General features: G+C 46.0%; 1 protein-coding gene across 1 annotated transcript in view; it reads left to right on the top strand.

Annotated features, from left to right (window-relative positions):
* Positions 1-19765, top strand: part of ATRX (ATRX chromatin remodeler) — a 1138900-nt gene that overhangs the window by 460870 nt on the left and 658265 nt on the right. Inside the window, exon 15 of the mRNA XM_069211061.1 lies at positions 10549-10749. Coding sequence (XP_069067162.1) covers positions 10549-10749 — 201 coding nt within the window. The remainder of the gene's footprint in view (positions 1-10548; positions 10750-19765) is intronic.

The raw sequence follows: 19765 nt of genomic DNA, 5'->3' as shown, positions 1-19765 counted from the left end.
GGCGGCAGTTGATGGCTTTTGACCTTCCTCCCAAAGTCTGGAAGGTTATTTTGGCAGCCAGCTGTCCATCCACTAAGACAGTATACGCCTGCCGTAGAAACGCTTTGTATATTATTTACAGAAAGGTATATCGACCCTCTTTCTGACATTCTTCTTTTCATTCTGTCTCTAGCCCAGCAGGGTTCTGCCTTAGGAACGACTCCATCGAGTCGACCCAAAAAGAGCGCTGTCGTTGTACCGCACAAAAGAGTTCCAGTGGCAAAGTTGCTACCACTGCACTAGCTCGAGGCGTACCAGTCCTGGAGATCTGTCGGGCGGCAACGTGGGCGTCTTTACACACATTTGTGAAACATTGCTGCCTGGACAGTCAGGTACCAAGGGGACGGGTACTTTGCTCGTTCAGTCCTGAAGGACTTTCTAGTGTAAGGAGTGGTATCCGCAGCCCACCGCCAGGAGGTTATGGTTTGAGTATCTATTTAAAGTTAAGGAATCTGCAGCTAGAAGTCTCTATCAGATGAACAAGTTACTTACCTTCTGTAATGCGTTATCTGATAGAGACTAGCTGCAGATTCCTTACACCCACCCATGTCTCCCTGCTCTGTGTATATGACTAATAGGGTTAGGGTTTATCCTTTTTCAGGGCCCTAGTTTTGCACAGACAAATGTTCTATCCATGACTCTGCCCTTCTGGCGTGGAAGTTTTTTGGATAAAAGAACTGACGTATGCGCGCTGGGGTGGCGTCAGCCGTGATGTCATAGACTGCTCCAATGACGCTGACTAATCCATGCGGAGCTGGACAACGCATGTTGAACTGAATGACGCCACCCGACGGAGCGCGCAGGGTGTTGCTCAGCAGAAAGATTCTGGATTCGAAGCGGACGCCAGGGAATTAAAAGGTAAGGAATCTGCAGCTAGATATTATCTCTACCAGATAATGCGTTACCGAAGGTAAGTAATTTGTTCATCAGGTCCGAAGAGATGGGCCTTTAGCCCATTCTATCCTACAGGACTTTATAACCTAGAGAAATTTGACCTCAACCCACTGCTTGGATCATATTTCTTGGGTATTTATTCAAAGGCAAGTTAATTACTTTCAGTAATGCAGTATCTGGTAGAGATAATATCTAGCTGCAGATTCCGTGCTTACCCACCCATGCCTCTGTGCTTTGCAGACAGATTTCTAAGGTTACGGACGATCCCTTTCAGGACTCTATTTTGGACACACAATTGTCAAGGCTCTGAGCTCCTGGCCTGGAAAGTCATGAAATGTAACTGACGTCCGTGCGCCTGGGTAGTGCCTATATAGGTGACCGCAATGTCACTTACTGTGCCAACGGCGAGCAGAACCAAACGAGCCACCCGATGGCTTGCAGGGGTACTGCTCACACAAAAATCTTCCAGATCCAGTCTGATGCCTGGGAAATTGAAAGGTAAGGAATCTAAATATTTTCTCTACCCAGATAATGTGTTACCAAAGGTAAATAACTTGTTCTTTACCCCCCTGACTTCTGCCAGCCAGTAATTAGCCTTGGAATAGGTGTGGATGCAGTATAAACTTGCTCTAAGAAGCAAACAATTGATGATCTGCATGGACAGTGATGAGAACCTGACAGAATCTCAAGGGTGGGGCTGTGAAGATCGTTATTGACATTTAAGTGTCAAATCCTGGATGAATGTCCAATTCTGCTTGAAAGGTCTGCTGGCGTTTTCCATATGACACTTGTGATGCACTTCAAAGAGGCATCCTATGTCACGGCCAAATGTTAACTGACACTTGGGCATGATCCTTCTTTTGTCCCTCTATCCAGAGAAGCTCCAGTCACAGTGGTTGACATTACAGTGTCAGTTTGTTTGACAGGTCTACTGGGTTTGCATATAACATTTAGTGCACACTTTAAAGAAAGGAAACGGGATGTCAAAACAATGTGTGTGTACCAACTGTCTCCTTCTTGAATACTCTGCTTAAGTTCTTATGTCTCATAGGTTGCTGTGGGTGCAATACCTGCTGTAAGGAAATGGCTTCTTGGCATGTTTACCCCTTATTCTTTTGCCTTTGCTGATGCTAAGTTTTGATAGAAAGTGTGCTGGGACCCTGCTAACCAGGCCCCAGCACCAGTGTTTTTTAGCTAAACTGTACCTTTGCTTCCACAATTGGCACAGCCCTGGCACTCAGATAAGTCCCTTGTAACTGGTACCCCTAGGACCAGGGGCTCTGATGCGAAGGAAGGTCTCTAAGGGCTGCAGCATGTCTTAAGCCACCCTGGGGACCCCTCACTCAGCACATGCACACTGCCTCACAGCTTGTGTGTGCTGGTGGGGAGAAAAAGACTAAGTCGACATGGCACTCCCCTCAGAGTGCCATGCCCACCTCACTGCCTGTGGCATAGGTAAGTCACCCCTCTAGCAGGCCTTACAGCCCTAAGGCAGGGTGCACTATACCACAGGTGAGGGCATACGTGCATGAGCACTATGCTCATACAGTGTCTAAGCAAATCCTTAGACATTGTGAGTGCCATAAGAGTATATGGTATGGGAGTTTGTCAAACACGAACTCCACAGGTCCATAATGGCTATACTGAAATCTGGGAAGTTTGGTATCAAACTTCTCAGCACAATAAATGCACACTGAGGCCAGTGTGCAATTTATTGTAACATACACCCAGAGGGCATCTTAGAGATGCCCCCTAAATACCAATCCGACTTCCAGTGTAGGCTGACCAGTTTCTGCCAGCCTGCCACACACCAGACAAGTTGCTGGCCACATGGGGAGAGTGTCTGTCACTCTGTGGCCAGGAACAAAGCTTATACTGGGTGGAGGTGCTTCTCACCTCCCCCTGCAGGAACTGTAACACCTGAAAGCCTCAAAGGCTCACCCCTTTTGTTACAGCGCCCCAGGGAATCCCAGCTAGTGGAGATGCCCGCCACTGCCCCCACTTTTGGCGGCAAGGCTGGAGGAGATAATGAGAAAAACAAGGAGTCTTCACCCACCAGTCAGGACAGCCCCTAAGGTGTCCTGATCTGAGGTGACCTCTGCCTTTAGAAATCCTCCATCTTGAGATTGGAGGATTCCCCCAATAGGATTAGGGATCTACCCCCCTCCCCACAGGGAGGAGGCACAAAGAGGGTGTAGCCACCCTCCAGGACAGTAGCCATTGGCTACTGCCATCCCACACTGAAAAACACACCCCTAAATCTAGTATTCAGGGGCACCCCAGAACCCAGGAAATCAGATTCCTGCAACCTGAAGAAACGAGAAGGACTGCTGACCTACAAGCCTGCAGAGAAGACTGAAGACAACAACTGCTTTGGCCCAGCCCTACCGGCCTGTCTCCTGACACAAAAACCTGCAACCAGCGACGCATCCAACAGGGTCCAGCGACCTCTGAAGCCTCAGAGGACTGCCCTGGACTAAAGGACCAAGAAACTCCAGTGAGCAGCGGCTCTGCTCAACAATAGCAACTTCTTTACAACAAAGAAGCAACTTTTAAAGACTTGACGTTTCCCGCCGGAAGCGTGAGACTTCCCACTCTGCACCTGACACCCCCGGCTCGAGATCCAGAGAACAAATACCACAGGGAGGACTCCCCGGCAACTGCGACCTCGTGAGTAGCCAGAGATGATCCCACTGGGCCCCCACAGTGACGCCTGCAGAGAGGATCCAGAGGCTCCCCCTGACCGCGACTGCCTGTAACAGGGGACCCGACGCCTGGAACCAGCACTGCACCCGCACCCCCCAGGACCTGAAGGAACCGAACCTCAGTGCAGGAGTGACCCCCCAGGCCACCCTCTGCCTAGCCCAGGTGGTGCCTGCCTGCACCGCTAGAGTGACCCCTGGATCCCTCCATTCTTTCCTATCTGAAACTTGACGCCTGCTTTGCACACTGCTCCCGGCCACCCCTGTGTCGCTGAGGGTGTGTTTTGTGTACCTACTTGTGTCCCCCCAGTGCTCTACAAAAAAACCCTGGTCTGCCCCCCGAGGACACAGGTACTTACCTGCTGGCATACTGGAACTGGAGCACCCCTGTTCTCCATAGGCGTCTGTGTTTTGGGCACCTCTTAGACCTCTGCACCTGACCGGCCCTGAGCTGCTGGTGTGGTAACTGGGGGGTTGCCTTGAACCCCCAACGGTGGGCTGCCTATGCCCAGGAACTGAGACTTGTGAATGTCTTACTTACCTCACAATCTAACCTTTACTTACCTCCCCCAGGAACTGTTGATTTTTTGCACTGTGTCCACTCTTAAAATAGCTTATTGCTATTTTAACCAAGACTATATATGATATTGCTTTTATTCAAAGTTCCTAACTTACCCATGTGGAGTACCTTGCATTTCATGTATTTACTTCAAATCTTGAACCTGTGGTTCTTATAATAAACTAAGAAAATATATTTTTTTTATATAAAAACCTATTGGCCTGGAGTAAGTCTTTGAGTGTGTTCCTCATTTATTGCCTGTGTGTGTACAACAAATGCTTAACACTACCCTCTGATAAGCCTCCTGCTCGACCACACTACCAAAAAATAGAGCATTAGAATTACCTAATTTTACCACTATCTTACCTCTAAGGGTAACCCTTGGACTCTGTGCACACTATTTCTTACTTTGAAATAGTATATACAGAGCCGACTTTCTACACCTGCCTTAAACTGGATTTTAGCGTTAGACATGGGAGGACACTAGGATTACTATTGTACACTTCTACATACCCCCAGCCCTCAGAGCCCAAGCTTAGTTTGGCTGGAGTCTTTGGCCATCTTGTAAAATCACAAAGCGGGTAAGGGGGTATGGTCAGTCCCAAGTGGAGGACAGTGCCAACTTTCTAGCATAGTTACTCCAACTTTTTGCCTGATGTCAGTGTGCTTGGACTGTAGTTCACTGGGATCCTGCTAACCGTATCCCTAGTGACAGTGTTCTCTCTCCTCTAAATTTAGTTTTGTTATTTTTACACCCACAATTGACATAATAGTGTACCCATGTAAGTCCCAAATATATGGTCCCTAGATATTGAGGGCATTGGTACACCAGGGGTCCCCTATGGGCTGCAGCATATATGCCACCCATAGGAGCCCATGCAAACTCTGACTGCAGGCCTGCCAATGCGGGCTGCGTGAAAGGGTGCAAGCACCCTTTCCCTGCCCAACCTTACCACTGCACTTAGACATTAGACGTCACCCCTCTGGTAGGCCCTTAGCCCAAGGGCAGGGTGCATGTCTCTAAGTGTGAGGGTACCCTTGCATGAGCAGGGTAACCTTATAGACCACAGGCCAATTCCTGGACTCTGTATGTGCGGGTAAGCCATCTTAAGGTATGTAGTGGGCACTGGTCAACACAAGTGGACACTGGTCAACAAGAGTGGACTAACTACATAATGGCTACTCCGAACCTATGCATGTTTGTTATCAAACATGTTGGAATCATGCAGTTACATTGATTCCAGTGCTGCTTGCATGATACTATGTACTCTGTGGGTTCCCTAGGTATCCCCCAGTTCTGCCTATGCAGCATTACTGGGTCCAGCTGCCAGCCTGCACTACTGCTGACCCCAGACACGATTCTACCCTCCTTCTGATGAGCCAGACTCAGGCCGGAGGAGCAGAACAAAGGATTTTGTGCCTCCCTGTGTCTAAGGGCTGGGGTGGTGTGGCTTCTGAGCGCCACAAGAATGCTTTGACGGGCATGTTTGGTGCCGTCCTTGCATAATCCGATTTGCACCAGTTCAGGAACCCCCAGTTCCCCTATTTGATGCAAAACTATACAAAGGGCAGGGGAGTGACCACCTCTCCCTGCCCCCCCTCTCGTCAGCTCCTACTCTCGGGAGGTGCCACTGAGCTCTACCAGGTGGCCTCTTGATTCTGCCATCTTTAAATCAAGATGTGCAGAGACCCCTGGGAGCATCTGGTTAGTTAGGCCAGTCAGGTGACGTCTCAGACCCCTTCTAATAGGTGGGTCACTTCAAATAGTGACCAACCCCCTTTTAGGTTTACTTAAGGGACTCCTTTGCGGGTGGGTCCTCGGATTTGTCAAGCAAGACTATCCAAGGAACTCTCTGTAAGACCAGAACTGCTGCTGGTCTTCATCTGGAACCGGACAAGTCTGCCTCTGGTGGGAAGGCTCCCACCAAAACATTGTTTTTTTGGATCCTGCAAGAATTCTGCAACATCCAAGGCTGCGCATCCTCCAGGTTCACATGGACTCTGTTTGCACCAGGAATCAAGAAGGAATCTCCCTTGGAGTGAAGGAGTCACTCCTGCATCCGCAGGCACCTCAAGGCATTGTCGACCGGTTGGTGGGGTCTGCTGTCTCTGGACATCTGAAGATCCTGCAGCCGCCGGGGAGTCCTCCCTGTGGTGTTTGTTCTCCACAAGTCGAGCCGGGGGCGTCGGGTGCAGAGTGCAAAGTCTCACGCTTCCGACGGGAAACGTGTGTTGTTTCAAAGTTGCTTCTTTGTTGCAAAGTTGCAGTCTTTGTGGAACAGAGCCGCTGTCCTCAGGAGTTCTTGGTCCTTCTAGATGCAGGTTAGTCCTCTGAGGCTTCAGAGGTTGCTGGAGCAGTGTCTTTAGAAGTGGGGAGACAGGCCGGTAGAGCTGGGGCCAAAACAGTTGGTGTCTCCATCTTCTCTGCAGGTTTTTCAGTTCAGCAGTCCTCTTCTTCTTAGGTTGCAGGAATCTATCTTGCTGTGTTCTGGGAGCCCCTAAATTCTCAATTTAGGGGTGTGTTTAGGTCTGGGGGGGGTTAGTAGCCAATGGCTACTAGCCCTGAGGGTGGCTACACCCTCTTTGTGCCTCCTCCCTGAGGGGAGGGGGGCACATCCCTAATCCTATTGGGGGAATCCTCCACCTGCAAGATGGAGGATTTCTAAAAGTCAGAGTCACCTCAGTTCAGGGCACCTTAGGGGCTGTCCTGACTGGCCAGTGACTCCTCCTTGTTTTTCTCATTATCTCCTCCGGCCTTGCCGCCAAAAGTGGGGCCGTGACCGGAGGGGGCGGGCAACTCCACTAGCTGGAGTGCCCTGGGGTGCTGTAACAAAGGGGGTGAGCCTTTGAGGCTCACCGCCAGGTGTTACAGTGCCTGCAGGGGGAGGTGAGAAGCACCTCCTCCCAGTACAGGCTTTGTTACTAGCCACAGAGTGACAAAGGCACTCTCCCCATGTGGCCAGCAACATGTCTGGTGTGTGGCAGGCTGCTAAAACTAGTCAGCCCACACTGGTAGTCGGTTAAGGTTTCAGGGGGCACCTCTAAGGTGCCCTCTGGGGTGTATGTTACAATAAAATGTACACTGGCATCAGTGTGCATTTATTGTGCTGAGAAGTTTGATAAACTTCACAGTTTTGTAAATGTAAAAAACAGTTTTCAGTGTAGCTGTTATGGTGCTGTGGAGTTCGTGCATGAGACTCCCAGACCATATACTCTTATGGCTGCCCTGCACTTACAATGTCTAAGGTTTTTCTTAGACACTGTAGGGGCATAGTGCTCATGCACTTATGCCCTCACCTATGGTATAGTGCACCCTGCCTTAGGGCTGTAAGGCCTGCTAGAGGGGTGACTTATCTATACCTGTAGGAAGTGTGAGGTTGGCATGGCACCCTGAGGGGAGTGCCATGTCGACTTAGTCGTTTTATCCCCACTAGCACACACAAGCTGGCAAGCAGTGTGTCTGTGCTGAGTGAGGGGTCCCCAGGGTGGCATAAGACATGCTGCAGCCCTTAGAGACCTTCCCTGGCATCAGGGCCCTTGGTACCAGAGGTACCAGTTACAATGGACTTACCTGGATGCCAGGGTGTGCCAATTGTGGAAACAAAAGTACAGGTTAGGGAAAGAACACTGGTGCTGGGGCCTGGTTAGCAGGCCTCAGCACACTTTCAAATCATAACTTGGCATCAGCAAAGGCAAAACTTCAGCGGGTACCCATGCCAAGGAGGCATTTCCTTACAGGGACAAATAAGGATAGGAATTTGCCCCCCCCCCCCCAAGGGCGTGGCCAAACGGAGGGTGTAGCCACCCTCAGGGACAGTAGCAATTGGCTGCTGCCCTCTGACCCCTAAAACACCCCTAAGTCTAGGAGTTAAGGGCCTCCCGGAACCCAGCTCACCAGATTCCTGGCGACCTGACAAGGAGGACTGCATAACTGAAACCCCCAGCAGATAAGAAGGAAGAAGGCAACTGACTTGGCCCCAGCCCTACCGGCCTGTCTCCTGCTCAAAGAACCTGCACAAGAACAGCGATGCATCCAGTGGGACCAGTGATCTCTGCCAAGTTCTATAGGACTGTCCTGCACCCAAAAGGACCAAGATCTCCCTTGGAAAGCGATCCTGTCCAAGAAGAAATCAACAACTAAGGACTCCAGCCTCACTCCTAATGCATGAGTCCTGACCACTCTACACCGGAACCCCATGTCAAGGCGGCCTAAGCAGCTAGAGAGGATCCCCAGGCGATTCTGAGCAAGTGCCCACCCTGGGTTGACCTCGCCACCCCTCCATGACAATGCCTGCAGTGGGAATCCGGAGGACCCTCCCTGACCGCAAAAGCTCCGGACGAAGATCCAACATCTAAAGACACACTGCACCAGCAGCACCCAGGCCTTGGAGAACCCAACCTTCAGCGTGCGGCCCTCCTCCCTGTCCAGTCTGTGGTTTGCCCATGTCGACCCCTGGACCTCACCTGCAGCCTCTGAGTGACCCCCGGGGTCTCCTCATAGAGAATCATTGGAGACCCGAAGTTGTGTTTGCACCCTGCACCCGGCCGCACCAGCGCCACCGAGGGTGTATGTTTGGTGCCTACTTGCTTCTCTGAACCCCAGAGGTCTGCCCTCTAAAGACGTGGGCACTTATCTGCCTTCAGATCTGAAACTGAGTGCCCCCAGTCTCCATAGAGCCCACGTTAAATTTGTCTCCAATTTGACCTCTGCACCCGGCCGGCCCTTGTTGCTGGTGGTGGGTGTTTGGGGTTAACTTGAACCCCAAACGGTGGACTTCCTAACCCCTAGAGATTGGAACTGTAAGTGTCAATCTAACTACACCCACCCCCCCGGAACTGTTTCTGAAGATTGCACTGTCAAGTTTTCAAACAGATTGCCAATATTTCAAAAACTATAACTTATCTATTTCAAACAAAGTACTATTAATACATGTGTGAAATACGAATCTATTGACGTACTGACATGCAACTTGAATCTTGTGGTTCTAAAATATACTAAGAAAATATATTTTTGCTATATAAAAACCATTGGTCTGGGGTTAAGCCATTGAGTGTGTGGTTCTTCTATTGTCTGTGTGTGTACACCAAATGCTTTGTACTACCCTCCGATAAGCCTAACTGCCCGACCACACTACCACAAAAGAGAACATTAGTATTATCTACTTTAGCCTCTGTTAAGCCTTTAGGGAACCCCTGGACTTTGTGTACAGTAAATCTCATTTTGATATAGTATATACAGAGCCAGCTTCCTACACCTATTCACTGTCATTAAGGGTTGCCTGGACTCAGTATAGGGTACCACACCATAGGTGTACGCCATAAACTGAACCCGCCTCCTACACCGAGAACCTTTACACCATTTGTTAGTGCCTCCCCAGGGGTCATTCTAAGCAACTAGCTCGTGCCAGGCATAAACCTCGTCATCGCCAGGCACCCACTTTTAGAAACTTGCTGACCTGTGAAAGATCAGAAGAGGGCTGAGCCAGCTGTCTGAGACCTGAGAGCCTAGAAGAGTGGGCCTTTTCTTCCTCTTGTACTCAGATCAAAGATGTGACTCTAAGTGTCTTACAGCTGACCTGCTGTTCAAGCTACAGGAAAGCAACAAGCTCATTTGTTCAATTCATTTTTTTAATTGTTTTGTATTTCAACTTTAGTGCTTTGTTACTATTTTAGCACTGCATAAATACTTTAAACATTGTATGTTAAGCATTTCTTTCTGTTCCACAGCTACCAAGGGAGCCTGACAAAGATTGTGATTTTTTTATTTATTTATGAGTTTGGTACTTATCCCCTCAACTAATAACTCCGTTTCTTGCGCAGTGAGCATATCTGCTCCCTCAGTCCTTTCCGGGAGGCCCACCTAGATAATATTGTCAACTTTAACCTTCCCCAGGTGCCCAGGAGTACAAGGGGTTATGGGTTTGTATTCAGAAGCTCAGTTCAGTGTGACTTTATCCATTCACTGTTGGCCTTGCAACTACTCCCCTCTGAACCCCCAAACCCACCCCTCTCCCCATATGACGAAACACCACCCCGTAATATTATTTATTTTAAAATCGATCATGTAAGAGTTAATAATTTTGTTTCAAGTTAAAATTGTAGCAAATAAGCAAACTGTGCTATTTGAATATTTAATACGTTGAATAGATGTATATGATTTTTAGCCTTAATAGATGTGAACTTTTCATGCTTTGGGGATACAGATTAGTATGTTATCGGTGAATGGGGAGGAAAAAAAATATGTATAAAGAAATGTATTCCTTTATCCTTGTGATCTGTAGTTCTCAGTAAAATAAATCTTAATATTTGTAAATTGATTTTATGTATTAAATTGTGTTATTTTGGTTGAAATAGAACAATTCTGAAGATGGCGAAGGCGATGAAGATGGTGAGGATGATTCAGATTCCAAATCCCCTGGGAAGGCTAGGAAGAAAATCAGAAAGATTCTTAAGGTGGAGAAACTAAGAACAGAGACTCAAAACGCATTGAAGGAAGAGGAGGAAAGACGAAAACGTATTGCGGAAAGAGAACGTGAAAGGGAAAAACTGAGAGAGGTATTAACCTATCCCTGCAGTAAAAATATTTTTTATGATTTAGTTTCAGTGGAAATATCTACTTTTAAAATAGTACACATAGCCTTCAATTTTTGGGCTTTACTTGTGTTTGGTACAGTTGCTACTGTATATTTTAGCGATCAATGTCTGGTTTATAAATGTGTGCAAAATGACATTGGTATTTTGCATCATAATGGTGTAAGATATAGTTTGGTCCTTTAAAAAATGTTTGAAGTCTGTAAAATTCTTTATCCACACTAGACTTGAAGACCAATGTAGTTTAGATGAGAAGTCCAGATTGTCCAGGGTCAATCTTAAGTGATTTGGTATTGGGTGAAAGTTGTGAGATTCAAATCCTTCCCAGGTCTGTGTTTCCAAACCATATTTGGATTAAATATTAATTGATTTTGGTTTGATAGCAGAAATTCTGTGTTCAGTTGCATGTGTGGCTGTAGATACACATGCTCTTGCATAAGTCCACCATCTAGTGTTGAGCTTGGGGTGTTGCAAGTTGTTTTTGTTAGAAGAGTCTTTGCGAGTCACAAGATAGTGACTCCTCCTCTCGGTGATGCTGTACATGGGCACCGAATCCTTTATTAGATTTTCCCTCTATCGGGTTCGGACATGCATTCTTTGTTTCGGTCTATTCTGATCTCTTCTTTTCCATCTTTCTCTCTGGGACGGTATTGTATTTCGGTCGCATTTTTACTATCTAAGGCACTGGACCTGAATTTTGACAATTGGGGTTGGTTACCTGCCCTTTGGGCCACCAGCGCCCACCTCGGGCCTACTACTCCACATTGTGTTGAGAGAGGCAGGGCTGATGGAATGCACTCGATTTCGATTTTGCTTTCAATGCCATTCGAAATTCCCACACACCGATGTTCACCTGGTGTGTAACCTCTGCTTGTCTCCGGACCACAAAGATGAAACCTGTCCTGTTGGTCTTTTCGTTCTGAAATGACCCTCTGAGACCGAAGAGCATGTCATCAAAGACAACACCCCTGATATCTTCGGAGAAGAGCATGTGCAAGAGGAGATCCAACAAGAGACTTTTTCCATAGAAGATTCGGAGTTGGATGTTCAATCGTATATCGAAAATCAGCCTCTTACCTCAGTTAAACCTGTGAGTACATCAACCCCAAGCTCCCACATAAAGACTTAAAAAAAAAATAAAACACACAGGTTGTCGGTCCACCATTGCTTTCGGGCCATGGTCTGATCTGAAAATTACATTCAGATGCCCCACCTTCGGGCTCAGCACGGAACATAGCCAAGAATAAAATGTCTTCGGCATCGACCTCTGGCTCGACACCTTATCAGTCAGCCTCGGGATTGAGTTGAGGTTTCGACCCAAGTGTTTCCGCTCAGAGTAAGAAACACTCTTTGTCTACTTCGGGGTCGAAAACTTCCAATCGACACAAGGCTTCTGCTCTGAAACCTTCAGAACTGAATGTTTTGCCTTCCAAAGACTCCAGACTTTCTTCGAAAGCAGCATTAACAGTGGAGCCAATCCTCAGAATAATGGACGCTCCTCAGCACCAGCTCGATATTCAAAAGGGAAGAGGACAAATTATTGCTTCTCCTCTAGCCCAATAAAGAGGAAACTTACTTTCCAAGAAACCTTGGACACTGCTCCTCCTCCTAAAAAAGTTTCTAGAGACAAAGACAGGGCTCCAGTTCAACGTCGGCTTTCTCTTCCACACTCTTCTGTGCTTCCTCTTACTCCAGCACCACCTCCACCTATTATTGAGCCCCAATTCCCTCCACAAGGTTCACCACCACCTCAGGGAGATGACTTAGGCAATATTCCACAGGGCATAGACCCATGGGATTCCTATGATGCAGATCCCATACTTCCAAATGACCCTGATTTATACCCTGCTCGTCCTTCTCCTCCTGAAGATGCAACATCATATCAGCAGGTTATAGCAAGGGCAGCTACATATAATGTACAAATATATTCTGACCCAATTGAGAGACTTTCTTTATGATACGCTGACTACCGCCCATAAAGGGTCCATTTCTTCTCATGCTACCAGACATGCTCAGACATGTTACAGACTTTATTAAAGAGCCTGATAGATCCCAAGTTATTACACCCAAGGATTGACAAGAAATATAAGGCAGCTTCTACAGATCCTTTGTATGTTCGCTCACAATTGCCCCCTGATTCTATTGTTAGTGCAGCACTTCAACGTGCCAACAGTCAATCAATGGGAGATGCACCTCCCCCTGACAAAGAAAGTTAAAAAAAAAATAGATGGCGCAGCCAATCACAGGCATATCGTTAATTTCCAGGCACTGCTAGCACGGTACAATAGGGCTCACTGGGATGAGATAGAAGACCTTCTCCAGTATCTCCCAGAAGAACATCGTAAAAGTTCTACAAGAAGTAGTTTCTGAGGGACAAACTATTTCCAGTAATGCTGTTACGTGTCCCACTGATGCAGCTGACACTGCTGCACTTGGAATTAATACCAGCTGTATTATCAGGAGGCATGCTTGGTTCAGATGTTCAGGTTTCAAGCCTGAAATACAAAAGGCAGTTCTTAATATGCCTTTTGACGACGAGGATTTATATGGGCAGGAAGTCGACGCTACTATAGAAAAACTGAAAAAAGATACAGAAACAGAAGAGGCCATAGGGGCCTTACTCACTACACCACAAAGGGGTTATTTTCGTCGCCACCATTTCTGGGGAGCCTTTAGATCCTCATCTAATGAGCCTTACACCTCACAAACTAGGCAAGGCACCCATTTCTATAACAGAGGTTCTTTTAGAAGTTTATGCAGAGGAAAGGCGTCTACCTCTAAGAGGATATGCCTTAAATACACACCAGTGAACATGGCGGCCAGCAGGAGGTGGCAGGAAGGCTGCTAGGTGGGTCGCGGCGCCGATGGGCATTATAATAAGTTAAATGTACAAGATTTGAGGTGAAGTGTTCCCCCCCACGCCCCTTCCTCCTTACCTTATTGGGAGCGCATGCATGCCTCCCCGCAACCGGGAACAGAAGCACTCCGCGAAGCGAGGTCTTCTGCGTGCGGAGATGTCGGAGGCCTCAGATCGGACGAGGAGGAGCGACTGCCCTGAAGGTGAGGAGGGTTCAGAACCCTCACGCCCAGGGTTGCACTCAGGGGTGTATCCGGGAGCACGCCGGGCAGAGACGGCACTAGCAGCACAAACAGACGTGCTGCAAAAAGTAGACAGAAAGCCTTGACGACGACGACGGAGAAGAGTGAAGGGACTCTTCTTCCCTCGAGCCGTGGAGGAGTCCGCGCCAGAAGATAAGTCTATCTTGCTTTTCCCTGAACCGGAGGAGGGGTATTAGTTCAAATACAGTTGTTGGGGTTAAATTAAGAGGGGATCGTTACTTCAACAAAGTTTGGAAAAAAGGAAAATGGAGCCCCCCAGTAAACAAAAAAATCCTGAGTTCCACGTAGGGACAAAGGGGGATCTGTGCAAAGATCCTAGATCTCTCTTGCCCCTAAAAGCCCCGTCTCGGATAACAACACTGGGAAGGACAAAAAAAAAAGCAGACCCCCTCCTGCTCTGCAGGAGAGAATAACCCCTTCTTTAAGATCCTATTTTAAGGCAAAGGATCTAGCTGCTTCTATGGCTGCCCCTTGCTCTTCTTCTCCCCCGTCACCACCTCTGGTGGTGGGGAAGGGATTGCAGAGAGGGATGGAGGAGACAGATGAGGGGCAGATAATGATATCTCTTATGATTCAGACATCATGGTCCAGTGGAATTGCTGGGGGGATGGATCCCCATGAGTCTGCTCAGGGAGGCTTAGCACAGTTATCGGAGCAGAATCAAGAAGCCCCCTTGGAAAGCTTCAGCAGAGCCAATGCTGAAAGTTTCATTACAGAGGAGACTGTAGGATCTCAGATAGTGCCCCCGGAGACTGCAAGCTCTTTACTCTCTCAATCTGGATCCTTGTAGTTTCTCCTCCAGTCTCTGACAAAGGAGGTTAGACAGGGCTTCTTGGTCTCTCAAGCAATCAAAAAGGGATTCACGAAATCTGAAGGATTAGCAAACAAGATAGACTTGTTGGCTCAAAGAACCCAGGCCTTGGAAATTCAAGTTGAACAATTAAAAGTGTTGGAGAAGAATAGTTGCGATATAGTCGATCTGAAGGCTAAGAATAAACATGACGCAGAGAAGCTAGTCATTGGAGAATAGTGCGAGGAGAAATAATATCAAGATAATGACTGTTCCTGAAGGGAAAGAAGGCGAAGACATAAAAACTTGGGTGATAGACCTCCTGATACAGAGTGGGGTGTGGGAAGGAGCAGAGTCCATTTTAAAAAGTGATACACAACGTGTTCATAAAGATCCCTTTTGGAAAACTCTTAACAGGACAAAACCTAGGAGGATTTTGGTGAATTTTCTCACGTATACAGTCAAGGAAAAGATTCTGTCAAAGTCCCTCAAATTGGGAACATTGAAGGCGAACGACTGCTCTTTTGAGATCAGATCTTATGTCTCTCGTATTACCTCAAATAGACAGTGGGAACTAGGTAAAAGGATGGAGGACTCCAGGAAATTAGGTGCAACCGTTCAATTTAAGTTTCCTGCACCCTTGAGAGTGATGAGGAACAACAAAATGTATAATTTGAGAGATGCGCAGGAAGCCGATGCCCTTTTGAACAAATTTAGGGAAGCTTAGCTTATTTTTTCACATATAAGTTTATTACTTTTGATTTTTCTTGTTGGTCTAGGCTAAGATGTATTAGCCCATTAGTGCCGAATGGCTTAATAGCCAGCTGAGGATAGAGGGGTTCTCCAGGGAGAGGATGTAAGGGTAGGAGACGGGGAGGGGGAGAATCTGGTGGGGTGGATAGAGGGTCAGGGAAAAATGTGTGTACCTCATTGCAAAGACGCCTGATTGGTAGTATTTTTTGTTTGGTGGATGGCCGGAAATAAGGTTTTGTTACTTTCCTAGAATGTGAATGGTTTACAGGCCAAGCCCAGGAAGAACTATATTCTATCAGTATATTTGGGATTCTCCAGCCCAGATTGTTATGTTGCAGGAGTCTCATCTTGCAATTACAGAAGCTCGCGACATTTTTGAAACTCAGAAATGGGTGAAACATATGGTCTGTTCGGGCAACACTTTTCACTCGAAGGGAGTATTGATTTTGGTTAAAAAGGGGTTAGATGCTTCTATATTACATCATAAGGCCGATCTGAAAGCTAGATGGGCCATGGCCGATGTTAGATGCAATGGAAATAACTACACACTTGTTAGTTATTATGGCCCTAATTTATACGATATAGGACCATTACAGGACGTATATCGCAAACTGTTAGATGCTCAATATCCCATTATAATGTCTGGTGATTTTAATGTCGTCCTAAATGAATCATTCGATAAATCTACTGGAAGTAGATCGTTAGGACATTGAAGATCGCGGGCCTATATCAAAACAATTATGAAACAGTTTGCATTGGTGGATATCTGGAGAGAAACTCATGGATGATCTCGGGCTATACCTATCATAACAAATATAAACACCACTCCAGGATAAACTACTTTTTGATAAATAATTCGCTTAGGCAGTCTGTTGTGGGCACTGACCATATTCCAGCACATTTGTCAGATCATGCTGCGGTAACTTTAACGTTGGAAAGTGCAGTAGAATGTCATCCGCATAGGTGGATGCTGGATTTATCCCTTTTAAATGATCCCTAGGTGAGTATGAATCAAAGCTCTTTTTCGAACTCAATAGGAATTCTGTAGCTCCCCAAGTTGTCTGGGATGCTTACAATGCTTATATTAGAGGGATCCTGATTAGTATCGCTGCACAGAAAAACAGAGGTTATAATTAGGAAGTGCAGAATCTTGAAAAGGATATAGCATGCTTAGAGCAAAGGTTAGTTCAATTACAGAAAGAAGGGAGAAATGAGGAATCTACATGGTTTGAATTGTCATCCAAACAGGCCTCGTTGGTAGCCATGATAGAAGCAAGGGTAAGAGAAAGGTGAGAGGCAAGTAAACTGGCACATTTTGAGTATGGCAAAAGCGCGGGTAAGTTATTGGCGTGGAAGATTAAGTCAGATTCTGTAAGAAACAAGATAACAGGTATAAGGGACCCCACTACGGGGATGGTTTTAAGGCAGGCTTCAGAGGTGCAAGATATATTTGTACGTTTTTTTGAATCTGTGTATACAGAAAGTCTATCAGACTCACCAGAGGGTGGCGTACAAGAAGTAGAAGTTCTACAGATGAGGAAATTGGACAGTGAAGGGAAGGCAGTTCTGGAGGAAGAGATTTTAGCAGGTGAGCTAGCTCAGGCCATTGCTAAAGGTAAAATGGGGAAGGCAGCAGGACCTAATGGTCTGCCAGTTGAATTTTATGTTAAAATGCAAGGAGCAATAATTCCAGTTCTAGCTCAGCTTTTTAATCTTGTTCTCAAAGGAGAGATTACCTTCCCAAACTCTTGGAATGAGGCAGTGATTACCCTGATTTTGAAGCCAGGGAAAGACCCCCTATCTTGTGAGTCATATAGGCAAATCTATTTAGTAAATAATGATTATAAAATATTTTCAAGTATTCTGGCTAATAGATTAAGCTTGGTAATTGGGGGACTGATCCAGGGTGATCAGAAGGGCTTTTTAAAGGGAAGGTACATGCATGAGTTATCTCATGAATTGATCGGGACAATCGATCTAGCAAAAGCATGCAAATTACCTCTGGCAGTTATAACATTGGATGCCACCAAAGCTTTTGACAGAATAAATTGGAAATATTTTAACTGTATTCTGACACACCTTAATTTTGGAGTAAAGTTTTGTGGGGTTCTGAAGAGAATTTGTAAGGCCCCACTAGCTAGATTATTATTGAATGGAATTTTAACCAAGCCCTTTTCCATAACAAGGGGAACTAGGCAGGGTTGCCCACTGTCCCCGTTGTTATTTAACCTATATATAGAGCCATTGGCTCTCATGATCAAAAAAAGACTCTCTGATTAAACCATTTAGCTATATGGGCTGGGAGAAGAAAATCTCTCTATATGCAGATATTATGATTTTCACTGGAAACTTGCCTTCTGCGTTAGAGAGACTTGCGGTTTTAACAAGAGATTTTGGACAGATGTCAGGGTAAGCAGTGACTATGGCAAAGACAGAAATAATGAAATGGAACATGAATTAGAAGCACATGTTGTTCAAAAACGAGTTGAAGAATTTGGGCGTCAAGATTTGCAATAAATTAGAGGACATCGCAGCAGAAAATTTGAAAGATGTGACAAAAGAAATAAACTTCTGGTGAGCTGGTCACACTTACCTTTGACATTGTATGGGAGGGTAAATTTAGTTAAAATGTCAATTCTCCCCAAGCTTACCTTTCTTTTTAATATGATTCCATTACTATTTCAGAAGAAGCAGATACAAAAAAAACCAGGAAAGAATTGATAGCTTTATTTGGTCCTCTAAGGGAGGTCAGGATTGCAAGAAATAAACTCAGAAGGAAATACGATAAAGGAGGGATTGCGCTACCTGATGTCCAATTATATGATTGGGCTTTTCAGTTAAAAAACCGCAAAAGATGTACTATCAGGAAAAACGGGTACTCATCATAGAAGAGTCATGTTAAACTGTGAGGAGCAGGAAGGACAGAAAGTTAAGTACAAATTTGGCCACCCAAAATCTTACAAACGAGTAAGGCTGAAAACGTTACAAGCAGCCGCTTCATTGTGGATTCAGATAAGGAGTATTACAAACCTATCTTATTATAGCACTTATGCCCCAATATGGGGTCTCCCAGGTACTCCAGTATGCCTTAAGGACGCCCTATCACAACCTCTACAGGAAGCAGGTATTGAGGAGTGGGGACAGATACTTCAAGAAGGGAAATTAAACTCCTGGGAGGAATTAGCGCTAGAGAGACAGAATGCATTATCCTGGTTCAAGTACTATCAGCTACAAAGTTGGGCTCGCTCATTGCAAGAAAAAGAAAGAGAAACGAATGAGTTAGAGGAGATACTGGTTAAGGGCTTACCTGGCAAGAAGGAAATCGCAACTTATTATAGACTGCTCTTGGATAGCTTGGACTAGGGCCAGAATTTTCCCGGTTCCATATGGGATGGTCTAGTCCAAAGCGAAGCTATTACTCGATTATGACTAACTTCTTGACAGCTTTTATATCAAGTGGTAAAGCCGGCGTTGCTGAGGAAGAATCACCTTTTTGTACTACACAGGGTTTATTACACTCCACAGAAAATAGCAAAGTTCGGTTCTAAGGATGATACTGCTTGTAGGAAATGTGGCTTATTTAGGGGGATGATATTCACATGTTTGTGTCCTACCCTCAGATTGCAGGGTTTTGGTCAGAGGTTTTTGAAATGTTATGTAAAGTATTAGTGTCAGTTCACTTGTACTGCAGTATTCATTTTTATTTGGTTGATCCCCCCCCCTAGATACACTATTTGTCTAGCTATAATAGGAAATTATTGTTTTATTTGATTCTCCTGGGCAGGGGGGAGATTTGTAAAAACTGGACATTTGAAATACCACCCACGCGATTTGCATGGTTGAATGCAGTCTCAAAAATATGTAGATTAGATCTCAGTCGGTCCGGGATCAACCTGCAAAAATTATGGAGATCTTGGGTAAACTGGGTGGACCAGGGTGCCCTTTTCCCCGCTACTGTCCAATGATTATTCAAGAGCAGAAGGAGAAACACTCCGGGAAAGTTTCCCATGGATAACTTCGGTTCTTCTCTCTTAGACTTATTATTATACTGATAGCTGGACCTATCTAGAAGTGTTGGACCTGGGGCGTGGCTTAATCAGTCTGGAAGTGAATAAAGTAAATGAGGACACAAGAAAAAATACAAATAAATAAATAAATACACACCACTTACACATTCCACTGGCTCACACCTCTCCAGTAGGGGAAAGAATAATACATTTCTATCAGCAATGGCACAATGTCACAACAGATCTGTGGGTTCTATCAATTATCCAACATGGTTACTGTCTAGAACTCATCTCAACTCCACCAAAGATT

The sequence above is a fragment of the Pleurodeles waltl genome, chromosome 2_1 (assembly GCF_031143425.1).
Source record: "Pleurodeles waltl isolate 20211129_DDA chromosome 2_1, aPleWal1.hap1.20221129, whole genome shotgun sequence".
Classification (NCBI taxonomy): Eukaryota; Metazoa; Chordata; class Amphibia; order Caudata; family Salamandridae; genus Pleurodeles; species Pleurodeles waltl.
Note: the sequence above shows the minus strand (reverse complement) of the source record. Positions and strands in the feature narration are given on the sequence as shown.